The sequence below is a fragment of the Puntigrus tetrazona genome, chromosome 19 (genome assembly GCF_018831695.1).
Source record: "Puntigrus tetrazona isolate hp1 chromosome 19, ASM1883169v1, whole genome shotgun sequence".
NCBI classification, from domain to species: Eukaryota; Metazoa; Chordata; class Actinopteri; order Cypriniformes; family Cyprinidae; genus Puntigrus; species Puntigrus tetrazona.
In genome coordinates, this window is record NC_056717.1 from 5,470,375 (window position 1) to 5,483,795 (window position 13,421).

The following is a 13,421-nucleotide window of genomic DNA, read 5'->3' on the forward strand; positions in this document are numbered from 1 at the left end:
TCGATTACCCAAAAGGCCATTAACGGAAAACTGCTCCACAGGGGTGAATGTGTGCCGGGCAGGAAATAAGTAATAAAAATTTTGATTGTCTCTTTAAAAATGATTGTTATCTGTGGATGGTCTTCGTGATTTAACGAGGAAGCCTTTAGCACAAAAGGAAATGCGCTTGTTTTCTTCGAAGCGCCTCAGCGTTTAGCTTTTTTGGATTTGCGTGCGTTGATTTGAATAAGGCTGAATGAAACTGTAACCATTTGTGGTCTTCGGATGTGAATGCAACATATGCAAGTAGATTTTTTTTTACTTTTTCCTGTGCTTTTAAAATAAATTACGTAAGCCGTTTTACCATGACAGTAATTAAAAAAAAAAGTTATGGAAAATCGTAGACATTTTAGGGGCTTTGGCAAATTCACAGACAACAAAAATGTGTTCTAACAACGTTTTGCTAATGCTCCAGATAACTCTTTAAGATTAGAGAACAATTCCCAGAATCCTTTTCAGAATTTTGCTAAATTATACATTCATTATACGTTACATTACAATTATACATTCATTGACCCAATAACTCTAATATGAGGTAATAAAAAGTGTTTGATAACATTTCATGAAAACATAATTCCTGGACGTTCTCTGAACTCAATATGTCCAGTTGTTTAAATGTTTTAAAAATATATTTCTCTCGGTTATAAGAACATTCAGGAAACGGGCAAACATTATGAGGACGGCGGTTTTGAATGCTGACATTTTAAAGCAAATGTTAGAAGTAAAAAATAATAAATATAATGTTGCATGATCAATGTACGAATATCAATTTTGTGCTAATGTTTTGAGAACATTATTACAGATCAGATGACTCTGAACAAACATCACTGGAAGAAGGTTTGTTCCGAACCTTGCCACAACATTCTGAAAACGCTCTTTGTCAGCTGGATGGTGCATTCTGTGCTCTTTTTCTAAAAATCATATGTTTGCATACGAATGCCACTGAATTCATACATAACCGCCGCCTCACCTTCTGGTAATTCAGGTCGGTAGCTTCTCTTGTGGCCCATTTGCACAAACCGTGCTGGCCAGGTGTAGCCGCGCATTTGCCTGAATACGCAATTCATGACAGCGGGAATCTAGAAAAACTCGCCAAGTCATTGTTTTTTATCAGTTTTATTTATGGACTTTCGGGAAGTCATTAGAAGCTTACGGCACAATTAAGCGAGTGAAAAAGTCAGTGCAGGTATTGCCCTAGTGACTGCTGTAACCTGGAAACTGGTTTCCCTGGGGCGGGACCGGGACGCTGCCATCCGACACCTGTCGCTTTGTTTTGTTTGAGAGAGCCGGGAACAAGGGAGCTGGGAGGGCAAGTAGATGCGTCACTAGTCTTCGGTTTCAGCTATCATTGAACTATGAGAAAGACGAGGAAAGAGCGAAAGGAGAGGCGAGGGACACGGAGCGAAGAGTGATGAGGCCAATAATTTGCTGATCTTTGAATCTGAGGCGATGAGACTGCCTCTAACAATACTGCAGCGGGACAGAGATAGGCTCATTTAGACACACACACACACACCTACACACTCCCACACGCATACATGTTCACACGCGAAATGATGAACTGCTGAGGACACGCTGCTAAAATCGGCTTTTAAAGGATTTCTGTCATAGCACAATTGAGAAAAAAGATCCGCTCTGGACTGTGAGATAAACGCTGTTAAATGAACATGAAGACCGGGAAGAAATCATTCATAGGTAGGAACTTTTTCTATTAAAAACTAACCTCATCCTAGATGTAACTAAGTTTGTCAGTTTTACTGGTGACACTTTACCATGAGGTTTCAACTCGTTAACATGAGTTAGTACCAACTAATGATGAAAAACACCTGCACTGATACTAGTTGGTTTTGCTTCCAGCTGTTATTAATAATACATTATTAAAATCTGTTAACTATTATTAAATATTATTTAATGGAGTTGCATGAGCTAATGATGAACAGTTGTATTTTATTAACTAACATTAACAGAGATACAAAGATTACAGAAATATTGCGCAAATGTGTCGCGCAATGTTAGTTAATTCATTAATTATAAGTAAAGGGGCCTTATTGTAAAGTGTTACCCTCTACCTTTCTGTGCACAGGATATTGCTCTGTTCTGTTTAACTTTGTGAAATATAACTCTTAAATATGTGAGATTTGTCAAGCTTGGTTCTTTGGTTAAAAGAGCTTCATGTAAGTAAAGACAGTGAATTTCAAACTGGGACGTTTTGAAACTAAGCAGAAATGCTTTATTACAGACTTCATCTTTGTGACATCAAACATATATGTGTGTGTGTGTGTGTGTGAGTGTGTGAGTGTGTGTGTGTGAGTGTGTGTGTGTGTGTGTGTGTGTGTGTGTGTGTGTGTGTGTGTGTGTGTGTGTGTGTGTGTGTGTGTGTGTGTGTATGGGAAACAGGGTGACAGTAACAGGGTTGTACAATTGACCTAAATTAGCCGTTACTTAATAGTTGGTTTAGAACCTTATTTAAAATATATATTTGATGTAGGAAGAAGATTTATAATCTCCTGTAACAGGGTTGAATGTCTTGACAAATTCAGCAAACACCTCAATATTTAAAAGAAAGATTTCATTTGCTTCTTTTCATACTGTAGAAAAGTTCTTAGATTCTAAAGTTACTATTTAGACTGAAACCGAGAAAATCGTGCAATAAGGTGAATGATATAATATGGTGTTAATTGCTGGATGCAAGTGAAAAAAAACTGTGTGAAAGTATGTGTGAACCGCGTTTTGTGACTGCCTTCAGTATCGTGACGTGTTTCTGAGGGACACTGAATACTTTATAGAGGGCAGGGCTTGATGTTAGGGCTCCTGCTCACCTTTATACAGGAGAAATGGCATTCCTGAGGAAAATCTTTTGATTGTTCATCACAAGACTGAATCTCTTTATAACAGGCTCAAGTGTATTCATTATTTTCTGTGTATTGTCTCACTTATTGCAAATACTTGATGTTCTTCATCTTGCAACAAGAGACATTACAGAGACGATGATTAACATGACACATATTGTCTTCAGCAGATCAGCTTTGCAGGCCATCCATTCATTCATCCATCACAACAGACATAATCCACTTTAGTCTGATCCAGTCGTCTAGGCTTTGATCTCTCCGACTCTCTGTTTGTTTCATCTGTCACCTGAGTGAGCAGGACTCGCTTTCACTTTTACGTTCAACCTGCTGTTTGAGTCTTTCGCATGAATACACGCGTATTGATTCAATGGTGGACATTATTCCACGGTAAAAAAGAGCGATTGCTTCGAGATCAATCAAATCCCTTCGGACTTTTTCCTCGTTAAATGTGCTGTTTCATTTGGAGGCAGGTGCCTGTAGCACATTAGAAGGTCAAATGAGTTGTGGATGCTAATCAGAAAGAGAAACGAAAGAGTGATCTCAACCGCACCACACGTTCAGGAGCGATGGTTTAGGGGAAATACTGAAAGCCCTGAACTGAACACAAACACAAATCTGCAGAGCTTTCAATAGACTTTCTGTAGGACTTTCAGGGTCATATTTAGCAAAGCAGGCTTTTAAAATATACAATATTATTTATTTATTGAATCCTTATTTATATATTATTTAGTGGTATTATTTCATAAATAATTTATAAAAAACAATTTTAGGCCATTTTCAATGGATTTCCTTACACTTTACAGTTTAATAGGTCTCTTACATTCATTAATGTAGTAAATAAAATAAATAAAATTCATATAAATTTATTTCGGATTTAATGATTTTAGAATTATATTGAATATTGTTTTTTTTTTTTTTTTTTTTAATTCATTAAGAAAACACACTTAATCTAAAACTGATAGCCTTTTCAATCAACCAAGTTCAGTAAATATTTACAGTACTAATACATTTATATTTTTAAATCTATATTTCATACCAGTTAAAAGATGAACATTAATTAACAGTATATTTATAAAGTAGCATTAGTCTAGTTTACTACACTTTAAAGTTGTAAGTAAAAAAAGATCGGTAGAGTATGTTTTGCAAGAAAATACGGTAAAACTTCAGAACTTAACTACGACTTTTTCCTCAATAAATTCTTAATTTGCTCATAATTATTGGGTAGGATTAGGGATGTAGAATAAGGCATTAATATGTGCTTAATTAGCACTGAAAATGGCTAATATTTCAGTAATATGCATGTTAATAAGCAACTAATAGCTGTAAAAAATACCATTTCAGTCCTTCTATATTTAAGTTGTAATTTAAATAGCCTAAATAATGTTTCTACACTAATTTTCAGAGTAAATGTATAAAAAAATTAAAACAATGAGTTCATGAATAATGCAGTGATGTTATCAAACTGAACATTATTTCAATTTATTAATGTTAATTTAATTATGCGGCATCCTAACACAGGTTCTCCTCCAACAGTACAGACCTATTAGCTTTTGCATTCACATTTCTTGTTTTCTAAATCGTCTTCTCTACAATCAACATTCACTTTACTGAATGGTCTAATGAGTGTAATCGGTTAGAGAGTTGAAAGCTGAAGAACACCCACCAACAGAGACATCGATCCCCATTAGACAGCTCCTACTGAGCTCTATGCGATACAAACAAGCTACAGACAACAATGCACAGATGAAGCATACGAAGAGAGAGAGAAAAAAGAAAGTAGTGGGAGCGGGTCGTGAATAAATCAGTCAGGAAATCACAGAATTGAGACATCAGACATGAAGAGCATGGGTCCACCAGGGCTGACGGCAGCTAGGGAGACTTCGATCTGATTTACATGAGTGTGTGGGCATGAGGTTGGTGCTTAATTCACGATGGCGAGCCGGCACGGAGGTAAAGGGCCTTATGGGTGCAATGGCCCCAGAGCAGTGAGAGGAGGTGCAGAAGTCGAGAATAAACTCCCCCCTTCTCTTCTCCTCGGATGATTCACTTCCTGCCCACCAGACGCTTTCTGACCGAGTGACACTCGGCCTGTTATGCAAATGAATGTCTCTTGCACTTTCTGTGGCACAGCAGAGACCTGCGTCTCCACGGTAACGGGGCAAGTATAGTAACAGGAAATAAATAGTAATAATTGGATCTGTGACAAGTATGACAGAATGACTCATAGAGAGAGGAACTTCGTTGAGCGGCGGAAAGACTTTGCCACCTGTCCACTTGGCATATATGAGATACTGTTACTGTAAGGTATTAAACATGGGCAGGTTAGTGGGGGGTGGAGGAGAACAGACAAACAGAGAGAAGGTCATTAAGCTGAAGCAGTCACTAGTCATCTGATCTAGTGTCGAAGGACTGGTAATATATTTTCTCGGTGCTTGTCTCAGAATAAACATCAAAACGGTAACACTTTATTTTACAGTTACACCTATTAGTTGCTTATTAGCATGCATATTACTAGAATATTAGCCATTTATTAATGCAAATCAAGCATGAACTTATTCTACATCACAATACCTACCCAATACTAACTTAACTAACTTACTAACTATTAATATGCAGCAAATATAATGAGGGAAAACTGATAGTTAGTAGTTAGCAAGGGTTACCTATTCTAAAGCGTCACCGTAAATGCTTTTGGTTACACTTTACTTAGAGCCTTCACGTATAATGCATTAAAGTTTTCATATAATGCATTTATTATACCTTGTGATGCACCTTATAATGCATTGTACAATTTAATTGTTCCACTATGCATTTTAAATTATCAATAATAAATTGTTGTTAAATAATATAACTAATAAAATAAATTATATATATATATATATATATGCATCATTTTTATGAGTTATGAGCTAAAATGTATTGACTGCAAAACCAGATATGCATTGGGTTTTTCTCTGGAAAAGGTCAAAATTCCGCTAAAGATCTTCCCCATCGTTTGTTATTTGAAACCTTAATTTCCCTCCATGGTTCCTCTTAACTGTTATCGGAAAGACAGCGTGTTTGGATAATCCAGTGGACGTAACTCTTAAGTTGTTTGATATCACGCTGCCTGATCGTGCAACAGACTCTGGCTAGGCTCCAGTAACCCACTGTATATTGCTCCCCTGGCAGAGCAGTTTTTAACCTCGCGGGCTCTTCGTGTGAAATGAAAGGCCGACAAGGGCATTACGCATACAGTAAGCAGACTGGATTTACAGATACAACAGGTTATGCGTTCCAGAAGAAGTGTAGGCTAATGGAAGTGCAAATGCAAATAGCACACAACCCGGGGCTTTTTTTTTTTCGGATGAAACTAGAACCCAAATAAAATAAACATTTATTTATTTCTGCTAGCTGCCAAAGCGGCATTTCTCATTTTCATTTGAATAGGCTGAAACGTACTGAAGTACTGAAATAAAAAAATTTTTATAATTATATAGACATATTTAAACATGTAGTATATCATTTATTTTTCTCTTCACTTTATTAAGATAGTACTATAGCTATACTTATATATATATATATATATATATATATATATATATAAACTTTCAGAAATAATGTGCAAAAATCCTTTAGGGATATTATAGCATATCACTGGGGAAGTACCCTTAAAAGTACCTTTCTTACCCCTAAATAGTACATTACTTAAAGAAGGCCCAAAGGTACACCCGTTGTACACAAAGTAAGCTGTTGCACTACTAAAAAGATACAAATTTAGCTTTTTTTTCGCTTTTCATAATTTTCCATGCCATAAAACTTATACCGACCCATTTGTGAGAACCTCTTTCCCAAAATATGCGTTGACGTAAAAGTACACGTAAACACATATAAATATGATTCTGAATTTTTATAATTGTGTGGACCCCAGTTTGAAAACACTGGCTCATCCTTTAGCCGGCCGGCCCTTTTTACATTTGGCGTCCAACCTGGCATACTCTACACCGAAGGACAGGGTGACGTCGAATTACGGCACACTTATATAACTTACAGGGTCAGTGGATCACATCTGGAGAACAGGCTGAATAATAAATGATGTGGTTTAGAGAGTGTTGCTTTACGTAAGCCGCCAAGCCGCACGGCCTCCTCACACCTGTGACCCGGTCGCCCGGCTGGGCCTGTTCGGGGGACCACAATCTGGTAAAACAGCAGATTAATAAAGTGCGTCATTATCAGAGACCAGACACCCAGTAACAGGGTGAATATTTTAGCACATCTGTTGAGCAGAGGGACGCCTGCCATTAACACAGACCCTAATCTCAGCCCTGATGCACTGCGTGCTTCTACTTTTCCCGCTTCACGTTCTTCCTCGCCGTCGCTGATGGGGATTAGAGGTTAATCTGTTACGATGTGGCGAGATTACGAGCCAGCTGCGGAGTAATTTTCCGTTGATAGAGAGCGCGCGCGTGTTTGTAGCCGGGCTCGCGTGAACGGGAGCGCTCCCGTCGCTCCGCGCGTCGCCCTCTGCCGGCGCAGCGGAGAGCCGCGGGATCCCGACGCGTCACGCCCCGCGAGCCTCCTCGGGGACTCGAGTGATGTCAGAGCCTCGCCTCCGCAACCACGTGCTCCGTATAAAAGTACCGGCGCGCGGCTGGCGGGGGAAGACGGGAGCGCTGGCAGCGTCGGAACCCAGCGGAGAGCTCCGTCGAGCCGTTTTGCTTGCCGGGAGATCAGCGCTTTGCGATAAAACACGGGCTCAGCCGAAGGAGCGCGGTCCTCCTGTGGATTTACTCGAGAGATAAAAGTGATGGCAGTTACTCAGGCTGGATGTGACTTGACTTACTGCAGGATGAGGGGCATCGTGTCCGTTCTTACCGGTACGTTTTAACACACTTGACTGCTTCTGCTGTCTCTAATGCACATTTTGGGGAAAAGGATGCGATATGTCAAACGTGGGCAGAAAAATAATAATAATAGAATAGAAATATATGCGTTTTTGTGTGTGTTATACAGTCAATTTATTATAAAACTTATTATTTATCATCATCATTACTGTTATACTAATATCTATACATATATGCATATATATACATATATACATTTATACATATATATATATATATATATATATATATATATATATATATATATATATATATATATATATATATATATAAAAAAAATATTGTTTTTCGGTTTTAAATATTTGAAATGCTGTTTTATTTTATTGCGGCTCCACGACAGCGATGTAAACGATCGCTGTTGATGAATAGCAGATCTGCACCGATACACGAGCTCTGCGGTCTGTTGTGTAACACACTGACACTGTTCCTGACATGAAACATTCGCACGGCTCCTCTGAGTCACGACATCTCAGACACGCTTTCTGGCACACACTCGGTCGCCGCGCGCGTCCGAGGGTTTCCCATCACGTACGATGATGGACGGTGAAGTCGGAAGCGACGGACGCCTCTGCTCCAAACGCGGGGTGTCAGTGACGTCAGCTGTGGGTTTCCTTCTGACGCAAATGCTTGTTTTTTTTCCAGCTTTTATTAAAGAAAGGAAGATGGGCTTGAACGACTTCATCCAGAAGCTTGTTTCCAACCCTCCTATCTGTCAGCAGTAAGTATCCAGATAATTTATTAATATGAACGCTGGCGTGAACGATTGCATGGTGCTTATACGATCACTACAAGTAGATGCTTTAAGCGAAAAAGCCATAATCAACCAATGAGAGCATGAATGGTGTCTGTGTTTCAGTGTTCGGGCTTCATTCATAAAGGCACAGGTCACTGCTGTGACCTGTAGTGTATTATGTAGGCCTTCATTGAGGTGACTGTACTAAAGGATGTAATCCCATCATCTGAGTTTAGCTGGACGTTCTGCTAATTGTGTAGGTTAATCTGTACCGGCGAGATAAAGCCAAGCACCAGAATAGTGCTCCACGAAAAGCAGCTGTTCGGACCGCCGCTCGGCCTCAGTAAGCACCTTTGAGAAAATCCCTAATGTCCCCTAGACGAGGATAATGGCCTAATTCAATTAAGTGCGGCCCATTTGGTCTTAGAGTCATTCAGGTCGGGCCAGCGGAAAATTTCTCACCGCGTCATCTCTACCCTCCATGTGCTTCACAATATCCATTCAAGGGGGCTGTGTGAATATGAGCTCTCAATAGTCTCAAAGCGTCATAATGAGAGGCTGAGAGATAAATATTGTTTTATGTAAACTGTATTAGTGCATGCACCCATCCTCCTAATATTGCACAGCTGTCTTGTCAAGTCAAAAAGAGAGTTAGTATTTCCATCAAACCTGAAACGGCCCCTCGTAAACTTTACAGACACTGCCATCTGTCTGCCAGCAGCGGCATTACAGGAAATTATTAGCTTTTAAGGAAAGCGCGGGGTTAAATGCACACAGAAAAACCAAAAAAATTACGCATTTTGAAGAGATTTCGAAATAAATCCACTTATCGGAAGTATGTTGGGGCGATTATTGCATAATCGTGCTCCAACAGGTTTTGTTTTCAAACAAACCAGTGGGCCTCGAACGAAGTTAACTCCTTAACCTCTTCAAATCTCTTTTCCTTAGTGCCGAGGTCGGCTCGTTCTTAAAAATCGACGAGAACCAGAACGAGGAGCTGGAGGAGAATCACCTGTGTTTGACCAATCCCAGGAGCTCTTTGGCCGAGGAGACTCAGTACGTGGTCACTCTTAGTTTATGAGCTTAATCGGATTTTTAGTCCGCCGGGCTGCTTGTTGTTTGCTTTGCTAACGTCGTTTAATTTCCATAACAGGATCAAGCCTTCCGATTTCGACTACCTAAAGATCATCGGGAAGGGGAGCTTCGGAAAGGTGGGCACAAACAGCTTACATGCGGTCAAGATGTCGGTCACGTTTTCAAGCGGGGATGCTAACGGCGGCGTATTTTCGCAGGTCCTGCTCGCGAGGCACAAGGAGAACGAACGATACTACGCCGTGAAGGTGCTGCAGAAGAAAATCATCCTGAAGAAGAAAGAGCAAAAGCATATCATGGCGGAAAGGAGTGTGTTAATGAAAAATATCAAGCATCCATTCCTGGTGGGGCTGCACTACTCTTTCCAAACCACAGACAAGCTCTATTTTGTTCTGGACTACGTCAATGGAGGAGAGGTTAGCAAACAATGCATTCATTCTGTGCTCTCACATACAGAAGGCCGCACCTCAGCCCGAAATAACTGACTGGCTCTCTCTCCTGCAGCTGTTCTACCACCTCCAGCGTGAGCGGGTGTTTTTGGAGCCCAGGGCGAGGTTTTACGCCGCTGAAATCGCTAGCGCGCTCGGTTACCTCCACTCGCTGCACATAGTTTACAGGTATGCGACAGGCTGAAGTGCCCCCTAGTGGAGACGTAGTTGAACCGTGTCCACGATTGCAGCGGGGTCTTATCATTTGGTGTCCATTTTCGCAGAGATTTAAAGCCAGAGAACATCCTCCTGGACTCTCAGGGCCACATTGTGTTGACAGATTTTGGTCTGTGCAAAGAAGGACTGGAACCTAACGGCACCACCACAACGTTCTGCGGGACTCCTGAGGTCAGTCATACGTCTTATAAAGCGCTCTGCATTGCATTGAGTTCACGTTTAGGATATTTCGTTTTATTTTAAAACATGCTAACGCAAGATAACACAGAACAGTGTTTTGATACGTGTCTTTTATTTTTGAACAGTACTTGGCTCCTGAGGTGCTTCAGAAACAAGCCTATGATCGTACAGTAGACTGGTGGTGCCTGGGATCGGTGCTGTTTGAGATGCTTTACGGACTGGTGAGGAGACCTATCCACTAGATCGACCGTAGCAAAGCATGTTTTGTGCAGACGGCGTGAATTCATTTCTCCGTGTCCGTTTTTCTAGCCTCCGTTCTACAGTCGCAACACAGCCGAGATGTACAACAACATCCTTCACAAGCCCCTAGTCCTGAAGCCTAACGTGTCCAACTCTGGCCGCGACCTGCTGGAGGGGCTTCTGCACAAGGACCGTACCAAGAGACTGGGGTCCAAAGATGATTTTGTAAGTGGAAACCACACACCAGTGCCGCGTGCGCGAGGTTTATTTTCCTGAGATTGCCGATTCTTATACAAGCTTTTGCTCATTTGTAGCTGGAAATGAAGTTCCACAGCTTTTTCTCGCCCATCAACTGGGACGACCTCATGGCCAAAAAGATCACGCCTCCATTCATTCCCACAGTGGTAAGTTAACTCTTTACCTGCAGAGGTTAAATTACAAGTGATGTAAAGTACAGTTTAATAATGTACAGTTGTGCTTCGAAGAAGGACACATATTTTAAACACATAAAGTACTTGATTATAATGTAATTACCTTGAAAGTTAATATACTTTAACTAAATTGCAACTAATGTGTAAATGTGATAAGTGCTGTCAAATGATAAATTGCATCCAAAATAAAAGTTTTATATATGAATGTGTGCTCTGTATATTTATGTTTATATAAATAAACCCACATGCATGTGTATTTATTTTTAAAAAATGTTGTGTTTATATATTTTCACTTATAAGTTAAATTATATAAATATGTAAAATTTTTAAAACGTGCTGTATGTCTGTGTGTTATATACACAGCACGCATTCATATATTATGCTTTTATTTTGGATGCAGTGCATTAATAAACAGCATTAATTGAAATTTACGACATAAAGGTTTCCACAGAAAGGACATGAAAGCCTATCCCAGTTCGCTGCAAATCATTATTAATACCATTTGGTAACATTGAGATGAATATTTCTGATTAGCTATTGATAAATTCCGTCTCTATTGAATCTACAGACTGGTCCCACTGATCTCCGGCACTTTGACCCAGAGTTCACCCACTTACCCGTGTCGACCTCCCTATGCAACACCGATAACCTGCACGTGACCAGCAGCGTACGGGAGGCAGCCGGAGCGTTCCCAGGCTTTTCTTACGGTCCTCCGGCTGACCATGCCTTCCAGTAACCGCTTCCGTGACCCTCCATTCCAGCATCGCTAAACGCGTCGAGAAGAAGGACCACAGCGCGGGACGTTTAGCTCTTCTGATTTATTTGCGCGAACGAGGGACACCCGTGCGTCACCAAGAGGAACGTGGGACGTCGCAGGACACAAACTACAGTAACAACAACTTCCAGGAAAGATGCAATGCGTGCCAATGGATGCAGAGAGGACCTGAGCTCCTAGAGAGCTTAGAAGTGCCTGAGAGTTTAACTGATGATCTGCGGAGGGGAAAAAAAAAAACTGGCAAATTTGTACAACAAAACGTTGCACGCCAGAGACGATGGCGCCAGCTGCTTTTGTGATCTCTTACGTTTGATCGAAATGTCTTTGGACGATGTTTTATTTAATTGCGTTTTTCATGCATCGTTGCACAGCGGAGGTAAAGGATCAAGAAAAGTACCGAAGTCACGGATGGTCCGAAAAAGTACTAGAGGAGACACAGGCTGTCCGACTCAAATATCAATACGTTTTTTGCTGAAAAAAACTTTATTATCTTCTTCCTGTTGACAAATGTTAATTTAATAACTGCATTATTTATCGTACTGCGTTATATTAGTGTGGTTTAGCTTAACTAAGCTACATTTAGGTTTGTATTAGTTAAACAGGGCTTTTAGCTGTGTGATTATTTGTCTGAACGACTAGAAGACATCCTGTGCTCCTCCAAAAATCGATATTTTTGTCTTACAAGTACTTTCTTTCCTTTTTCTCTCCAATGCCAGCACTTTTACACAAAATGCCAGACACTGTGTTTCAAGGCAGTTTTAGGAGTGGCGCGTCACATTCTGTTATCATACGTTTAGTGAGCCGGATGTGTGTTTTATGCATACGTTTATCATTGTTATCTGAAGCGAACACGGCATGTCGATTGGATTGTATTGAAACCTTTGCATCGTGTAGGAGCCCAGAAGGAACTGTGTCTTTTTTTTGTGTTTTGTTTTGTTCAAATTGTGCCTGTACAGCTCATTTATGTGATACATTTCCATGTGCGTCTATCATTCCTGTCTGTATTGCTCTGGGTTGGACAGGGACATGGAATGCTGTGCAATAGAAACGCTGACTCGATGGAGATGTGACCGGTTTGTCGTGGGACGACTGAGTGGTATCGGCTTAATGAAGGAGAAGGGGTTCGGATGCCCTCATGAAACGCATCCCTGTTTTAACTGTAATATATTTCATATCATCGGACCAATAATGCGCTATTTGTTCTTTAGATAATGCAAACATGGCAATATGGATAAAGTTTATTTTCTTCCATTTTTGGAAGTTATTCATATATGGTTTTATATTTTTCCATGTATATTTATTTACACGTTGTATATTTTACCTCTAATGATCAGAGTATTACATTCTTAGAATAATTAAATATTGAGAATGATCTATATGAATGCAAAATAAATATATAAAAGTGAATCTGTATGTGTATTTATTTCTCACCTGCATTGATTCTGTTTATTTTTCCCACTGAGATAAAGACCAGCATCTTCATTCATAGAACAATGAAATCTGAATTTTCCAGCCTTACTCCAGTCTTTAGAGT

At 40.1% G+C, this 13,421-nt stretch overlaps 1 protein-coding gene across 2 annotated transcripts; it reads left to right on the plus strand.

Annotated features, from left to right (window-relative positions):
- The first annotated feature begins 1,407 nt into the window (after nucleotides 1-1,407).
- Nucleotides 1,408-13,294, plus strand: si:ch211-195b13.1 (STKc_SGK domain-containing protein). 2 transcript variants are annotated; one of them, XM_043218181.1, is made up of 11 exons: nucleotides 1,408-1,734; nucleotides 8,414-8,489; nucleotides 9,453-9,560; nucleotides 9,658-9,715; nucleotides 9,797-10,012; nucleotides 10,101-10,213; nucleotides 10,309-10,432; nucleotides 10,567-10,662; nucleotides 10,751-10,906; nucleotides 10,996-11,085; nucleotides 11,681-13,294. In XM_043218181.1, the coding sequence occupies exons 1-11, from the start codon at nucleotides 1,701-1,703 to the stop codon at nucleotides 11,846-11,848; spliced, it is 1,239 nt and encodes a 412-aa protein (XP_043074116.1). In that variant the 5' UTR covers nucleotides 1,408-1,700; the 3' UTR covers nucleotides 11,849-13,294. The 2 variants fall into 2 exon arrangements, with proteins under 2 accessions (XP_043074116.1, XP_043074115.1); XM_043218180.1 differs by lacking the exon at nucleotides 1,408-1,734 and adding an exon at nucleotides 7,512-7,744.
- Nucleotides 13,295-13,421: the final 127 nt, after the last annotated feature.